General features: G+C 33.5%; 4 protein-coding genes and 1 long non-coding RNA gene across 6 annotated transcripts; 4 read left to right on the plus strand and 1 right to left on the minus strand.

Annotated features, from left to right (window-relative positions):
• Positions 1 to 44: 44 nt before the first annotated feature.
• LOC102618432 (bark storage protein A-like) lies at positions 45 to 1,990 on the plus strand. The gene is made up of 6 exons (XM_006478873.3): positions 45 to 427; positions 516 to 583; positions 855 to 1,010; positions 1,114 to 1,305; positions 1,383 to 1,562; positions 1,660 to 1,990. Exons 1-6 carry the CDS (start codon positions 163 to 165, stop codon positions 1,834 to 1,836), a joined length of 1,038 nt encoding a protein of 345 aa, XP_006478936.2. The 5' UTR covers positions 45 to 162; the 3' UTR covers positions 1,837 to 1,990.
• Positions 1,991 to 2,342: 352 nt separating this feature from the next.
• LOC102612363 (lysine-specific demethylase JMJ13-like) lies at positions 2,343 to 4,340 on the minus strand. The gene is made up of 7 exons (XM_025098156.2): positions 4,154 to 4,340; positions 3,865 to 4,021; positions 3,534 to 3,753; positions 3,402 to 3,455; positions 3,241 to 3,320; positions 2,873 to 3,150; positions 2,343 to 2,761 (listed from the first exon to the last, which is right to left on the minus strand). The coding sequence occupies exons 1-7, from the start codon at positions 4,338 to 4,340 to the stop codon at positions 2,343 to 2,345; spliced, it is 1,395 nt and encodes a 464-aa protein (XP_024953924.2).
• A 5,961-nt stretch (positions 4,341 to 10,301) lies between these two features.
• Positions 10,302 to 11,870, plus strand: LOC127901439 (uncharacterized). 2 transcript variants are annotated; one of them, XR_008053587.1, is made up of 4 exons: positions 10,302 to 10,551; positions 10,697 to 10,797; positions 11,326 to 11,386; positions 11,531 to 11,870. It is a non-coding gene; the product is annotated as an uncharacterized LOC127901439 (long non-coding RNA). The 2 variants fall into 2 exon arrangements; XR_008053586.1 differs by having other exon boundaries at positions 10,713 to 10,797.
• A 34-nt stretch (positions 11,871 to 11,904) lies between these two features.
• Positions 11,905 to 13,257, plus strand: LOC102631353 (uncharacterized). The gene is made up of 5 exons (XM_052436072.1): positions 11,905 to 12,063; positions 12,315 to 12,521; positions 12,613 to 12,750; positions 12,855 to 13,144; positions 13,233 to 13,257. The coding sequence occupies exons 1-5, from the start codon at positions 11,905 to 11,907 to the stop codon at positions 13,255 to 13,257; spliced, it is 819 nt and encodes a 272-aa protein (XP_052292032.1).
• Positions 13,234 to 15,490, plus strand: LOC127901404 (uncharacterized). The gene is made up of 7 exons (XM_052438620.1): positions 13,234 to 13,361; positions 13,464 to 13,648; positions 13,766 to 13,850; positions 13,988 to 14,080; positions 14,200 to 14,570; positions 14,671 to 14,856; positions 15,397 to 15,490. The coding sequence occupies exons 1-5, from the start codon at positions 13,269 to 13,271 to the stop codon at positions 14,299 to 14,301; spliced, it is 558 nt and encodes a 185-aa protein (XP_052294580.1). The 5' UTR covers positions 13,234 to 13,268; the 3' UTR covers positions 14,302 to 14,570; positions 14,671 to 14,856; positions 15,397 to 15,490.
• The last annotated feature ends 68 nt before the right edge of the window (positions 15,491 to 15,558 follow it).

The raw sequence follows: 15,558 nt of genomic DNA on the forward strand, positions 1-15,558 counted from the left end.
AGTTGATCTTCTTGTCGTATTTATTTATTAAAGGCGTCGGCCGGTACAATTATTACAAAACAATGTGTCGCACGTGGTTCAATTCATTTCCCAGCCACCACTTTCTTCCACTTTCTTGGAGAGTTTCCATCCAGACAGTCTCATCCTCATCATCATCAAACAATGATAATGGGATTAAATCAACGGCGGAGATGGGTTCTGGATGTGAAGTCAGTGGTGATGTTGGGACTGGGACTATTGTTCGCCATGGCACAACACACGGTGCAGCTGAGGAGTAATCACCCAATGCATGGGATTGTTGATAGAGTCAACGAAATTGGAGGGCCTTATATTGGACTTGTCATGGCTTATCCTCCTGAAGAATTGGCTCTCATCACTTCCCGTTTATTTGTTCACAACTCACGGATCCCCTTCATTGACTTGGCTGGTAGTACAACACACTTCACACTTCAAAACATTTTTTTTTTTAAATTTTTTGATGAATATGAATATGTGTTTTCTTGGTTAATTCTCAGGAAGAAGATTCAACGTGGGGAAGATTAAGAACGTTGATGTAATCTATGTAATGACTGGGGAGCAAACGGTAAGCTTCTTAATTAGTATCCAGTAGCAGCACTAGGATTTTTGGTTCGATGAGGTTATGACAGTAATATAAACCTTACGACCAAAACATAAAATTTTTTATAGACATAATTTTTTTTTTTAAAAAAGGAAAATATCATTGAAGACCCTTATTTTTTATGAATATTATTTTTGTCCTGAGACCTCTTTTAGTTTCTGAATCTAACACAACTTCAGTTCATGCACATGCACATATCTGTCAAAGTTTGGCCTTTAATTGGTGTCGTACTTAGGTAAATTCAGGCATAACAGTACAAATTCTACTTGATGCATTTGATATTCGAGGGGTAGTCCATTATGGCACAGCTGGAAGCAGTAATAATTCTTTGTCCTTTGGTGATGTTAGTGTGATGAAGTATGTAGCTTTTACGGGTTCTTGGAAATGGAAGGTATGTGATATATCTGCAATTAGAAGTTGTGTTTTAAAGCCGTCATTGGTCTGTCAGAGGGTATGCTGTTAATTGTATCCATTTGTTGATTTGTTCTGCAAAGGCATTCAAGTCGGAGACAGGTCAATTACCAGAACTAGATTTTGGAGCCTTTAATTTTCCTGTAAGAGGGAAGAATTTGCTGGCAAAGGTGGAGTTCACACCAAGCCAGTTATATTCTGCTGGTAAACCAATGGAAGAGTTGTTCTGGCTCCCCGTCGATTCAGAGTGGTTTGATATTGCCACTCAACTTCAGGTATGTCATTCTGTTGGTGACAGGGCATTCTAAAATTTTTCTGACTTCATTTGATATCTTTCTGTGATCTGCTATAGGATTTAGAGTTAAGACGATGTTTGAATGACACATACTGCCTACCAGAGAGACCAAAAGTCATTGTTGGATTAAGGGGTTCCACCGCAGATATATTCCTCGATAATGCAGCATATAGGGAATTTCTTTTCAAACAATTTAATGTCTCGACTGTTGATGAAGAGAGTGCTGCCATTGTGATGGTCAGTAACAAGTCAAACACAAAATTCATTCAAAATTGTTCCTACAAACTTTAGTTATTGTTATGAATCATAATGTTGAATTTTTTATGTTATGCAGGCGTGTCTGTCAAATGCAGTGCCCTCTATTGTCTTCCGAGGAGTTTCTGATTTAGGAGGTGGCAGTGACAGACTGTTGTCAATCAGCCGTATTTCGTTAGCTTCTATCAATGCTTTGAGGGTTGCAGCTGAGTTTATTGCGCTAATTGATAAGAATAACTTAGTCCATGATCAGTAAAGACAGTTATCCTATGCATTTTGAATGTTAATGATTGAATCGAACTCGAGGATTCTACTTCTATTTCTGTTTTCCGTACTTGTATTCTCGCCGTGAAAAAAACCAATCTGTTAAGAGTCTACTTCTAATACTATAGTCAGCTATTTAATCAAAATTGACAGAGGAGTGATCTCTGAAAGCTTGAAGGCAATTTCTAAACTTTTTCTCTGTTGTGCTCTCTGCATCTGGTTCAGGTCTTGTTGCTGCCCTTGGAAAAATGAATTTACAAGAATTCTTCACATCTTGAGATGCTCAAATCTTCCTTACCTAGCTGTTCCGGGCAAGTCCTTCTCCAATGCAAGAAATTATATTCAAATGTCGGGACATTATTTCTTCTTCCTCAAATTTTTTCGCTACTACTTCCACTTCCTGTATATCCTTCCTCAAAAGGACAACTCGATTGTACCCACATGAACAATGTCGTGACTTAAACTCTGAGAATCCAAGGAAAAAAAATGGTGTCAAATTCAACAAGCTACTGAGCTGACTAGAATTTCGGGAAAACTAAAAATGTATGCATTGCTCATACCATGAAAAAGGCACGTGTAACGTTGGCATGACTTGCACTCAGTAAAGGCCAAGTAACAGTCGCGTTTGCAGAGATCACAGACAAAGGATCCTTGTGAATTTTGTAAATAATCAAATGGCATTTTCAGATTGTTTAAGCAAAATAGAGCATTGTTCAAAGATCTTATTTGGTGTAAAACTGTAGCCTTAACCGATGATGGGATATCTGTGCCTTCATGTTCTGATACTTCTTTAAAAAGAAGTTCTTGATAAGGAAGGATCACCATCTTGTGGAGACGTGCATAACGCTTGCCAGCCTCTTCTCCAAAGGGAAACCAATCTCTGATTGCAAAGTTCACAGCCTCACCACAGTTAAAACCTGCCATGGTACAAATGAAATTTGACCGAAAATTTTATAACATAAATAGGCAAACAGTTAAACATTGTGCAGCAAGCAAGGATTGTGAGAAATGGTCAATGGATATCTTACCATTACTAAATCCAGCATGATATACTCTAGGAAAGGTGATGACAAACTCCCCTGGCTTCTGCACAGCCTTGTAAACGGATACACCATTGTCCAGCAAAATCTTAGGAGGAAAAATTGTTGTTTTCTCTGCAATCACTTCGAAAGCTCCATCCTCTCCAGCTGCTGATAAGATGTCTCGAGAGTACACTTGATTGCGGGCTACCTTCTCAAACTGAAGAGCATGATGTCCAGGAACGCCATACCAGGTTTTGGGAGCACCAGAGTGATGATAATTGATGCTGAAAATTGAAATAGTGGTGGATCTTAGTATGAACATTGTGTAAATTATAGAAACAAAGAAGATAAGATATAGAAATACACCCATGTACCTGTGCAAGTAGTGATCTTCCACATGCCAAGCAAACATACTGAATAGCATACCGATGTAAAGCATGGGATCAGTAATTCCCTGAATTTACATTGACTTCAGAAAATTGCTCAAAACTATAAATAAGAAAAATGAACTGTGATTGAATTTTACTCAGCATACTGGGATTATATGTTCAAGAAAGCGAAAGATAGATTGTGGCAGCCCCCGTAGAGTCTGAAATCAAAGAGACAAAACGTAAGCAAACAGAAAGATGAAAAATCAAAGATGGTTCATTGCCACAGACAACATTACCTTCAAATGCCATTTGCATTTTCCGAGCTGATCATTAGGATCTGATGAAAAGGCACTGCCTTCGATATTGACTCCATACTCAACCGTGCCTTTCCTTCCATGAGTCATTTCAAGCCAAAATTTCTTTTCCACATACGAAGGAGGAAGATCCCCAAGACGAGGAGATTGGCGCTTGAGCATCTTAATTGCCTCACTCTCAAAGGTATCATAGGTATGTTTTCTGTACAGAAAACAAAATGCTCATAAATATCAGATACGAAAAAAAAAAGCCACAAAACTAAAGCAGTAGGTTTAGAGAACCAAACTTGCGGAAGAAGCCGCAATGCATTACCTTTCCCCCGAAAAGAAGACACCCGTATCATTTGCATTCCATTTAGGAAGCCTAAGAGGCTGTCTATAAGTCCCAAATTCAAAACCCTTTATCTCCTTTTTTAGTACATCAGCAGCAGAAACAGAAGCCTTCACAGGAGATATAATTTTGCAAATGCCTAAGGTATGAAATTTTGATGGACTAATTAGCTTACAGATACAATATTCATTTCTCGTGTCAGTTACATAAGAATCTAACAACATCATAAATAAAACACATTAAAGCAACATGATATCTGACGGTAACATACCGAATTGGGATGCTTCAGGGGCAATCTTTTGCAGATAAATGAAAGGATCATCAAACTCTTGCAATGTTGGATAATATGCAGGACAATCTGAAATTTTATGTGTCCAATCTACATCAGAAAATTTAAACTTATATGACTCTTGTTTGGAAACTGGACTCCTGTTACGCGCGGTTCTTGGACGTGCCATTTCTTTTCCTCTTGCCGTGTGTGAAAAACCCCTTGCTTCCCTGAACACTGGCCATGCATTGAAATCAATTGAACACCTTATATCGTACGATGCATTTACAGAGGTTTATGACACTGATTAGAACATAAACAGCATGAAGTCAAGACAGCAATATGGACATCACATGGCAGACAAAGAACTAATTCATAGAACCATGGTAATTTGAAGATTAATGTGAATTGGTCATGGTTTGATCACAACCTTATACACCAAATATTGTATTCAAAAACCCTTACCATGAAAATCTGATTGTTCAATGCTAAACCTACTTTCCAATAAGATAGCCATTTGAGGTTTTTACAACAAGATGAAGATTAAGAAACAATGCTGATACGTTAGAAATCAAAAGATGAAAGAATCATTTTTCAACAATATACTTGGCATCATTCACAATAAAGGGTACAATTCAATTTGATAAAATTAGAACAATCAAAAGAAAGAAAGATTGATGATCTTGAGAAGAAAGAAAATGTACATTTTCTGGCAATGATAAGAATCTTTTGAAAACATAAATTCCAGAGACAGAGGAAAAAGATAATCATTCACCGAGACCTAATGACAATCAAGATCCAAATTCTTGAAAACAAACAATAAGCAAAAGAGAATGTAAGAAGTATTCACAATGATTCTAATGCAATATATTAATCAAAGCATTGTGCTTTCTTTATTTTTTTTTTTTGGGTCATTTATTCTCAAAATTATCTTCCAGGAAAGCAGAAGCAAGAATTAAGTTATAAAGATTCTTTTCTTTTAGTTTCTTGGCAACCAAACAGAAACATCCGCGCACCAAATTAAAAGGACTTGAAAAGGGTATGGAGAAGACATGATTACCGGTAGAAAGGCCTCTTTAATTTTCTGGCGCGAATAAAAGGAAAGATTTTCTGGGAAAATTTTAATGGCAAAAGAAAAGAAAATCTCAACGAACACACGAATACAAAAGAAGAGATTTCAAATCTACTGGGTTTCCCGGGTATTGTATGCATGCTGTTACAAACCGTCACGTTGTTAAGTGAAAATGATATGGTGTAGCATTTCACACTGTACTCCGAGACTCTGAAGTTCGCCACCTCATGTATATCACATGTGGAGGAAATTGAGTGTTCGTGCTTGTTACAATCATGCAGCAGCGCGGCATCTGATAAATAAGCCGTTGTGCCTCCATCTGATAAGTAATTAAAAGTGGAGTGTTGCTATTTACCCCGAACTCTAACCCTGAATTTGCGCTCCGAAAGTCAAAACGCACAATTTAGTTTGGTAAGGAAAAGTGGAAAGTAAATGAAACCAAACCAAACGGTGCGTTTTGACTTTCAGGGCCTGAATTTGGGGTAAATAGTTTTTCCCTTAAAAGTGTGGGCGGAAGTTTCATGCAATTGCTGTTTTGTTCTTCCTTTGTTTCATTTATTTATTTGTTCTTGTTATGTAAGGCATTACCCGGTAAATTTTATATCAAGTTCAGATTATCGATTTATATGGTCTATCTATTGAACCAATTACTATTCTATCACTTACAAGAATAAGTTATCTAGTATATGCTTTTCAGATATTTTAATAAATATTCAATTCAACCCCAATAGTAAAAAAGTTCACTAAAAAGTTGCTCGAGTTTAAAATTAGGAAAGCATCAACTAAAATATAGTTACGAGAGTATCTAATTTGTCTATTTATGGATCAATATTTCCAGCCTCGATCATATTTGCATATCCACCTCTCTGTTGGATCATATCCATGTTAGAACAAAAAATTCTTTTGGTGAAAACCGTCACCTATAATTTAAGAACATTCATATTGTATCACTAAGAATCAATAACATAATTATGTGGAAGCGTACCTGAATTCATAATACTTAATTCTTCTTTGGAGTAGTATGGTTGGCCTTGCAGATCTACACACTCTTCTAGAGAGTCCTTTAATTTTCTATGCGCTTTCTCCCTAATGATGGAATGTCAATAGAGAATAAAAAGATACGTGTGACCTGGGGACCATAACCACTTATATAAACAACATTTTCATATTGTCACTGGGTATTCCTAATTATGCCCATCATAGAATTGGGTCTCTGCACATTAAATGTCCACGCCCTATTCGATACATTAAATCCCATAATACCGAAAACCTTAATAGATAACTTTCAATTGGGTTTAACCTTATATGATAGTCTGCAAACACATAATTATTTACATATAAGCCCATCATTGGATTAAAGATCCAACAATATTGGATTAAAAAATCCAACAATCCAATGTTAGGATTTTCATGCTCTATTACTTTTTAATGATAGTAGTCCATCAAATCTTGCGTTGGAAGCAATTGCGTCCACATGCATTTAGGGATAGCAATTGTATCCGCAAACCCGTAAATCCGTTCACCAAAAGCCGTCCGTTGTGGATAATTTTGCGTGTTGCGGGGTCAATTTGGTATTACAAATTAAAACCTGCACTTGGATGTGGGTGAGTTTGATATTAGTCCAATATCCGACAGATACCTACATGGATATTCGCCAGACCTATAATTTTTTATTAATATTTTTAATTTAATTTTAATTTAAAAAATATTTAAATCTAAAAAATAAATAAATAAAATAATGCAATTATGCAAAGTGCCAAATAACCAAATTGTAAATGCGTGTATTTTGTATAATAATGTAAGTAGCACACGTGGCCCTAATAGTCATAATCTAAACAATTGTATAGAGATTTCCCCTTGAGCCGCGCACCCATCTCTCATCTCTATCTTCATTCTTCACTTCTTCAGCCGTGAGCATGTGAAAGTGAGTCAGCGCCCAACTTCCTTTACTGCTGACAAATTCTCTTAATAAATATTAATTCAAATAAAGTAGAAAATAGCAAATTCTTCTAATAAAGTATGAAATAACAAATTCTCCGAAGATGAAGATATTGTTGATGAGGTAAGGAACTAAGCTTCTTTAACTTAATTCATGGATTATTTTATACTTATTTTAATTTTGTGTGAACTATTTTTCTTTAACTTAATGCAAGAATTATTTCATTATTATAATTTTTTTCTTCGGATTAGTATTTGAAAAGTATTATTCTTTGGAAAATATTAATTTTAATCATTATTGTAGGCATTATGCTGGATGAGTGCTAATGGTGATGAATGAAATGAAGATATTCTCTTGGAGCTTGTGTTGAATGATAATATGAAATGTAATTGTTATTTTTAGATACTCATTTGTGTTTTTTTTAATGGATTTGTTGAAATGCAAGTTATGCAACCCAAGAGGGGGGTGAATTGAGTTTTTTAAAAATATATTAAACAATTCGCACAACAATTCAATCTAATATCTTAATGGAATTTAAAACAATAAATTCAATCAAGCACAATATTAAAAGGGTAAGGGAAGAGAAAAACAAACACAATGATTTTTACGTGGCTCGGCAATCCTCACCTACGTCCTCGCCTCCAAGCTCACCCGACTTGAGGATTTCACTATCCAAGTCTCCTAATGCTTCAAATGTTTACAATTGATTTCCAAGGTGTCAATTGACCTTTACAATCAAGAGATTATCTCCCCAATCTCTTCACCCCAAGTGTTTCTCACACTTGTACACTCACAATTTGATGAGAAATAAAAATTACAATAATGAAACTCTCTTTAAGAGTGGATAAACAAATTATAGCTCAATGATGATTCAATAAATGATGATTTACGAAATGAAAGCTCAATATATGTTATATGATCTTGTTTATGCTTGCATTGGTTCTTAAAATGAAGTTGGAGTTGAATTTTTATAGTTAGAGCCCGAAAACTAGTCGTTATAGGCAAATTCCAGCAACCAAGCGGTTAGCCGCTTGATTTATCTGGCTAGCCGCTTGTAACAGTGATATTACTGTTATTTTTTAATTTTTCTATAATAACACTGTTCACTAAAATTACACTTTAGTCTAAAACTTTCTATAATTATAATATGACCCAAAACATCATAACACTTTGTAAATAGGTCCAATTTCAGAATTTCCTAATAATGACTGTCAACTCAAAACTTTCTGCAATTATGATATGGCCCTAAATATATTATTGTTTCTCAAAAAGGTCCTTTTCAACAAAATATCCATATTTTTCAAAGTTCTCAAAACCTTTCACTTTAATCCAAAATATTTATAAATTATAGTATAGCCCAAAACATTTCAAATGTTTGTAAAAAGGTCCAACTTCAAAATTCAATAATAATGCTTATTAAAATCAAAGATTTCAAAACTTTTCATTTAAGTCCAAATTACTCAAATCCACAAAATACTTTACCTTATAAAAAGAAAACCGTTTAGTTTATGAAAAGTAATTATTTAAATTAATATCTTGAGCTTCTCAAATACTAAATCATGCATCAATTAAATCATACCGACTTTACAAGAATTTATCGTAATATTTTGTCTGTTGAGCTCTAAACTTTATTCTTGATTTCGCCGTTGTCCGTTGAGTGTCTTCAACTTGATTTCACTTGCATAAATATTACCCTTCAAAAACTAGTGAAAATGTGAAGTACAATATTTATTAAATCACTTAATACACATGTTTGTTATCATCAAAATTACATAATGTATAGCCCTTTAGGCTAACATTTGTGTATTTCATACTTAAATTTGAGAATTTGTATTGAATTGATGTTGAAATTTTAATTTTCTGTTTACATTGATTAAATTTATAATTGAGTGTGTTATGTGGAATTTTAGGTTATTAATATAAATTTACATATTAAACATTTGTGATTTTAAATGTGAGAACTCATAAAAAATCCGTCGAGTACCATTGTGGGTTTGGTAATTGTCAAAGTCCACAGCGGATGAGTTTTCTTAAGAAATTAAAACCCACAGCGGGTGTGGGTATGGGTTTGGTAATTAAAATTTTGTGCGGGTGCAAGTTCAGTAATAGCAAACTCGTTGTGGGCGGTGCACATTACCATCCCTACATGCATCCTAAGAGAATGCTCAGCTGAAAAAGTTGGGCATCAAGTTTTACATCATTGAATAGGACTGGCAACTTACGTAACCACTTGGCCAACTACTGCCCTCACAATCCAACCCCGCATTGTTGAGGTAATTCCTTCGTCAATTATATTGTATATTGTATAATAAATATAATATTATTTAAATTTAATATAATTATATTAAATTTATTATTATATAAAATAATAAAATATTATTATTATTTAGTACAAAATTAATATTTTTTTATAATAAACAATTTATTATTATTAATTATTAATATTAAATAAATATAATACTATTATTTTTAAATAAATATAATAATATTATATTTTCAAATAAAGATAGTATATAGTAATATTATTAATTCTCTATTAATATAATAATATTATTTTTAAGTAAATTTTAACTTGTAAACAATGCAAATTATTATTTAGTTAAATATAATATTATTATTTAAATAAATAAAATATTATTTATTTATTTTGTTAAATATAATTATATTAAATTTAATAAAAAGAGGGTAAAAAAGAAAGAGCTGCATAAGACTCCCACTTCCACTCCAAAAATGGGTGGATAAAATGTGCAAATAAACATTATAGTGGAAGAAATCTACACTCCTCACTCCCACTCTAGAAAGTTAACACAACATAAGTTATAGTCTAATTGTAATATCAGTGAAAAAAAAAATCAAAAGTCTTTGAAAAGGCTTCCGCTGATTGTGACGATGACCGTGTTGTCTTTGGCAGCAGCAACAAGGCTCCACCTGTAATACAACGCTGCACCACATACATCGTTATTGAATTTTTTATTTAAAAATTAATTGGCCTTTGGATAGCACTCAAAAGTAATCCAACGGATTATATTTTTTTTGGCTAATGTTGGCTACCGGAAGTATCAGTTGCGATTGATTGAGATGTGGTATAAATAAGATATTTTTTTTACCCGTTCTCTTTTCATCCGTCTCTAAAGCTCAGGCAATTGGGCATTCAATTGGTATCCCCTTTTAATGAAAAAATTGATGGTGTGGTGAGACTGGAAGTTGGTCGGCTTTCTCTGAATCTCTTTCTCAAATCCAAAATTACGAATTGACCACCCAAGCACCAGCACTAAATAGCATAATTTCAACGAAGAATCAGCTCAATCAACGAAGGATCAGCCTCAATCAACGCCCAAAACAAAAATGTAGTTAAAGAAATTTTCACCTACAGCTTAAAGAAAACTAATGGTACGAATTTTCATATTACTGTTGTGTTATTTACCATGTTTCAAATCTATGGATACCTTTAGAATCGTGATTAAATTCTCTTTCGATAAGGTAATTTCTTAATTAGTTTGAAAGTTTTCCCTATTGTCTTTATGTCTTTATGAAGTCTGCATTTTAAACAGATCAATTTATTCTCACAAAGAAACAATCTCAACTAACGAGACTATGTAAGGAGATTTCTAATTCAAAGAAACCTACCCGTAACAGGTACGTCTTACCAAATTACTACATATCCTTTAGAATTGCGAGTTAAACCATTGATATAATTTTTTAATATAGAAGAATTTATTAATTGAAGGGTATAATCTAATAAGCTTTGTGGGGATATGTTAACCGAAGGGGGAAAGAATTAACATGTGTTTATATGATATTCATATAAAGAGAATGAAAAAGAAAAAGCTTAAAACGCAGCAATAAAGTATATTGTTTAAATAGGAAAGTAAAATTTGGTAAAAGAAATAGAATGAAATAAGTAATTTTTTTAAAAAAATGTTATAGGTTTTAATGGATGGATTTTCAATGTTTTACATAGGAAAACGGATGGACAATCAGCTACACAAGCGTAAATGAGAATCAATAAACTTACAAAAGAGTAGTACTTGTCTTCCGAAAGTAAACAATGAAAATGTAGTTCCTAAATCTTCAACATATGGATTTGTCTCTCACTTGTAAGTAACTATATTCATTTATTATCCGACACGCATACTAGATAACTATTAATTCAATGTCATGCAGTTGCAGCGATGGAGAAGAGCTTTTGAGAAGTCATAATTTTAATTTGTCTACCACTATTGGGGTCAGTGTATGTATAGATATTTTTTTTAAATTAGTATGTTCATTAATGGCAAGTCACAAATTAGTATTTTTTTAAAATTAGTATGAGAAGAGCTTTTGAGAAGTCATATGTAAATTTTTTTAATCTTTATTACTTTTGTGACAGTTGAGGAAACACACTAGGAAAACCAACAGAGAACTTTCAGCAGAACATAAGGCAAGTCACAAAAAGCAATGTGAAAGGATTGGATGTGCAGATGCATATTCGGATAACAATGAATCAAAAACTATTAAGGCAGATAAGTTAACCTTGAAACTAGGTGTGCGCCTGACCGATTTTGTTCTCTTGTTGGTAACTTATCGGAAGACAAGAAAAATGCAATAAGAGATATAGGATTTGGAAGCCTACTTGAAATCCAATGTGGTCGACTGAGGAGGCAATTATGTCGTTGGTTGGTGGATCAATTCAAACCTGAATGCAACATTACTGAACTTCATGGTCAAAATTTGAAACTGTGCCACAGAACATTTTCATATGTCATGGGTGTAAAAGATGGAGGTATACCAATACAATTGGGTGGACCAAGTGAAAATATTGCTGAATTACAAGATATTTTTCAATCAACAGTCAAAGGGATCAACATCAAGACGCTTGAGGATATTATAAAGCAAGAAGATAAAACCAGCTGGATTTTCAAGGTTTGTAATAAAGTTGATTTTGGCACATTTATGCATACACCCATTATTATATTAAATCATGAATATCTGTTATATTTCTTTCATATTATATTCTATTTTGACACCATTTGTATTTTTTCTATAATATTTGCATGCATAATTGTATAAAACATTTGAAGTTACTGTGAAATATGAGCACATGTAAGCCATTTATCAAACTCATTCATGTTTGCTATTGTTCATTTTACAAATAGTAGTTTTGATATGAGCAGGTTGCGTTTACTTTGTTTGCACTAGCCACGTTGTTATGCCCAACAAGTGGTTATATATCACATTTGTTCTTGCATCCGTGCAACGATGTTCTCAATGTTAAATCACTTAATTGGGCTTCGTTTTGTTATAAATGGTTGGCAAAATCCATTGGCAAATATAAGAATCGTGAAACTACATATGTTGGGGGATGTCTTCTTTTCCTACAGGTAAGATGATTTTCATAATTGAATTTTAGCATTTTTCTGGCCATGGATGGCTGTTTATACAGATTTTCTTAACTATAATCTGTTTATACAGATTTTTTACCTCCATAATGTTGCATACAACTGCATTCAGCCTTATGGGACCAAAACTCCTGTGACATTCTGGAAAGAATCAATGGTGAAGAGGTTCATGAAGTGGTTGAGATCTCAGGGAGGGATTGGAAGTAATAAGGTAAATTTTATTATAGAGTGCTTATCATTATAATTACCATAATAATGTGTGAGAAATGGCATTATCCTTATTTTTTGATATCATTTATTTGCTCAATTAAACAGATTCAGATGCGTACCACTAATACCGGTGAAGCTTCTCGATCAAAAGTTGTTAGACATCTCAATTTTGAAGAAATAATTCAGAAACAAATACTTTCAATCAGGGTACTGACATTTAAGGTTGATTATCTATCTGATGCGATATCTGACCAAACTAAAATGCTAAAAGAATTGCTACATCAAAGGCAAATTATGGACCGAGTTGCCCCTTATGTCCATCATCCTATCACAGATAACATTAAAACTCCTTCCCACGAGTTTGTGTCTGCGCAAGAAAATAATGTTGGGGATGAGTTTATTGAAATCTCATCAAATAAAAGTTCAGCCCAAGGTTATGATAAGATAAACTCTCCTTATGATGGTTCGAGCTTAAACACAAAGGAACAACAATTATATCAAATATTGAGGACATTAGAAATGGCTATGGATTGTGAAAAAACAGATGCATTACCCTCAAAGAAAATGGAAATGTCCAAGGGAAAACAAGAACTGATTCTTAAGGATTCTAAGGTATTAAAGTGTCTTTGTTACTGTTGTTTTTATATTTATCATAATTGTATGTTGTGACATTACCTCAGAATATGTGAATTTTAATTTTTTTTTCTTTTGTAGGAGGGTCTTGTGATGATACAATCAACTGCAAAGGGAATGCATATTCAAACTTCTAAAGAAAAGAATGTCAATCTCAAGTCTACCCAACCCCGATTTTTGGCTGTTCCATTTTCAGTTCCCACTCCATTTACCGAGGATGAAAAAAAGCTTATTCTTTACCTTTTTGACGACAAGTTGGCTGAAATGTATGGTCTAGTAATAATGAAATGTTTTTGTAAATGGCTAGATTGTTTCGAATATAGATATAAATCTCTTAATCTTGCTTTTATTCATTGAAATAATGTTGTTTTTTCATGATAAAGGGATGTTGTCGTTCGTACAGAATACAGCAGCATAACACGGAGCAGTATGCGTTCCCTCCTGCCGAGAGCATGGATTGATGGTGATGTAATACTCTATGCCTACTATATATAATATTTAGGATTCATTCAATACTAATGATGCCATTATTTTCAATTAGTATATATGTGCATATCTCTTAACTAATGTTCCACTTTGGTCACAACTGTTAAAAAAAATTTCAGATTATTACTATGTACGCAGAGTACAAGACTATTGAAGAGGCCCAAAAGGATATCACCTCTCCTCGATGTTGGTTCTTACCGTCATATTATTCCGTAAGATAACCAGAAATTAAATATTTTTAATTCAATAATTACTCTTTAAATGAGATCATGCAGAATGTTAACTAACAAAATGTTTTTATTCTTTTAATTTTTGCCACTTAAATTTAAAGCAAGTTGTATTGGGTGACTCGGGTGATCTAAACCCCTATCGTCGAGCTTCTAGGTTCCAAGAGCGCTACATGCCCCAGTTGGAAACTTGTGAAAAGGCTTAGCGCATAACATGATTTTTTTTAATGAACTGTTTGTGGTTTGTATTTTTACAAAGTTCCTTGGTATCTTTTTCATTTTACTAACCTGATAACAAAACATTTTGCCATTAATTGTATTTACTCTCCTACAACTGCAGATTTATGTGCCCGTACATTGTGAAGCTCATTGGTACATGCTTGTTATTGACATTCTTCGTCAAACTGCTGATATTTGGGATTCATTGGAATCTCTCAGTCAAAGAGAAAAAATGATTAATCAGTCATTGACAATTGTATGTTCTTAGGAGGATTGACTACATTTGTGCGTTAGTCGGAATTTGATTAAATAACATTCTAAATTTTGTTAACACTTATTCTGGTTGATGTTGGCAGCTCGCCTCACTGGATTTTTTGCTACTTAGAGAGGCTCGACTTCGTTTTGGTTCAAATTTCAATTTTCTGCATTTTCAACTTGGTATTCAAACTGGTCTGCCACAACAGCCAAATGATTTTGATTGTGGATACTACACCTTGAAATATATGGACAATCCCTCTATTGTTGCTGACCAGTCTTATCAGGTATATGCTTTTTTTTTTCAATCTTGAACATTGATGATTCTGATATTTAGTTCATGATCAATGCTTTCTTCAGACCATTTATCAGTCATTATGTTTAATGATTCTGTATTTAGATTAATAACAATGATAACAGAGGAGTACTGCAAAGAAGTAATAAATATTAAAGTTTTCTTTATGAAGAGTACTTTTAAGGCATAACTAGGAGTACTCGATAATTTTTTTTCCTTTTAAGGATGTATTAAGCAAGCTGTTTTTAGAAGATATCTAGTTTTAAAAGCAATAAGACATACTTTTTAGCAAGTAAACAAGCACCAAAAATGTGAATTGTTAAAAATCTGCATATGTAAAAGGCCAAGTATTTATATTTAAGAAGTATTATTATCTGTTGCAAGTCAACTACCTTCTGTGAAAAAATAAGCTTGCTGCTAGTAATTAGGTAACAACCACTGGAGTCGTGAACTATGTGGGCTTTGTTATTTTTATATAAATTCATCTTGTGAGCATATAGAAATTGTTGTAATTAGTGTTTCTTGTTGTTAGCACGATTCGGATTATGCTCGCATCCTGTTGGCACTCTATCTAGCACAATCTCCACTTAATGATATTAGGCATAAACTCATGCAAGATGCTTCCAATAGATATGGAAAGTGTGGTGCTGCTGACTCGCAAAGGGCCACTTGTAAACAAACTTCAGAATTAAGA

The sequence above is a fragment of the Citrus sinensis genome, chromosome 3 (genome assembly GCF_022201045.2).
Source record: "Citrus sinensis cultivar Valencia sweet orange chromosome 3, DVS_A1.0, whole genome shotgun sequence".
Classification (NCBI taxonomy): domain Eukaryota; kingdom Viridiplantae; phylum Streptophyta; class Magnoliopsida; order Sapindales; family Rutaceae; genus Citrus; species Citrus sinensis.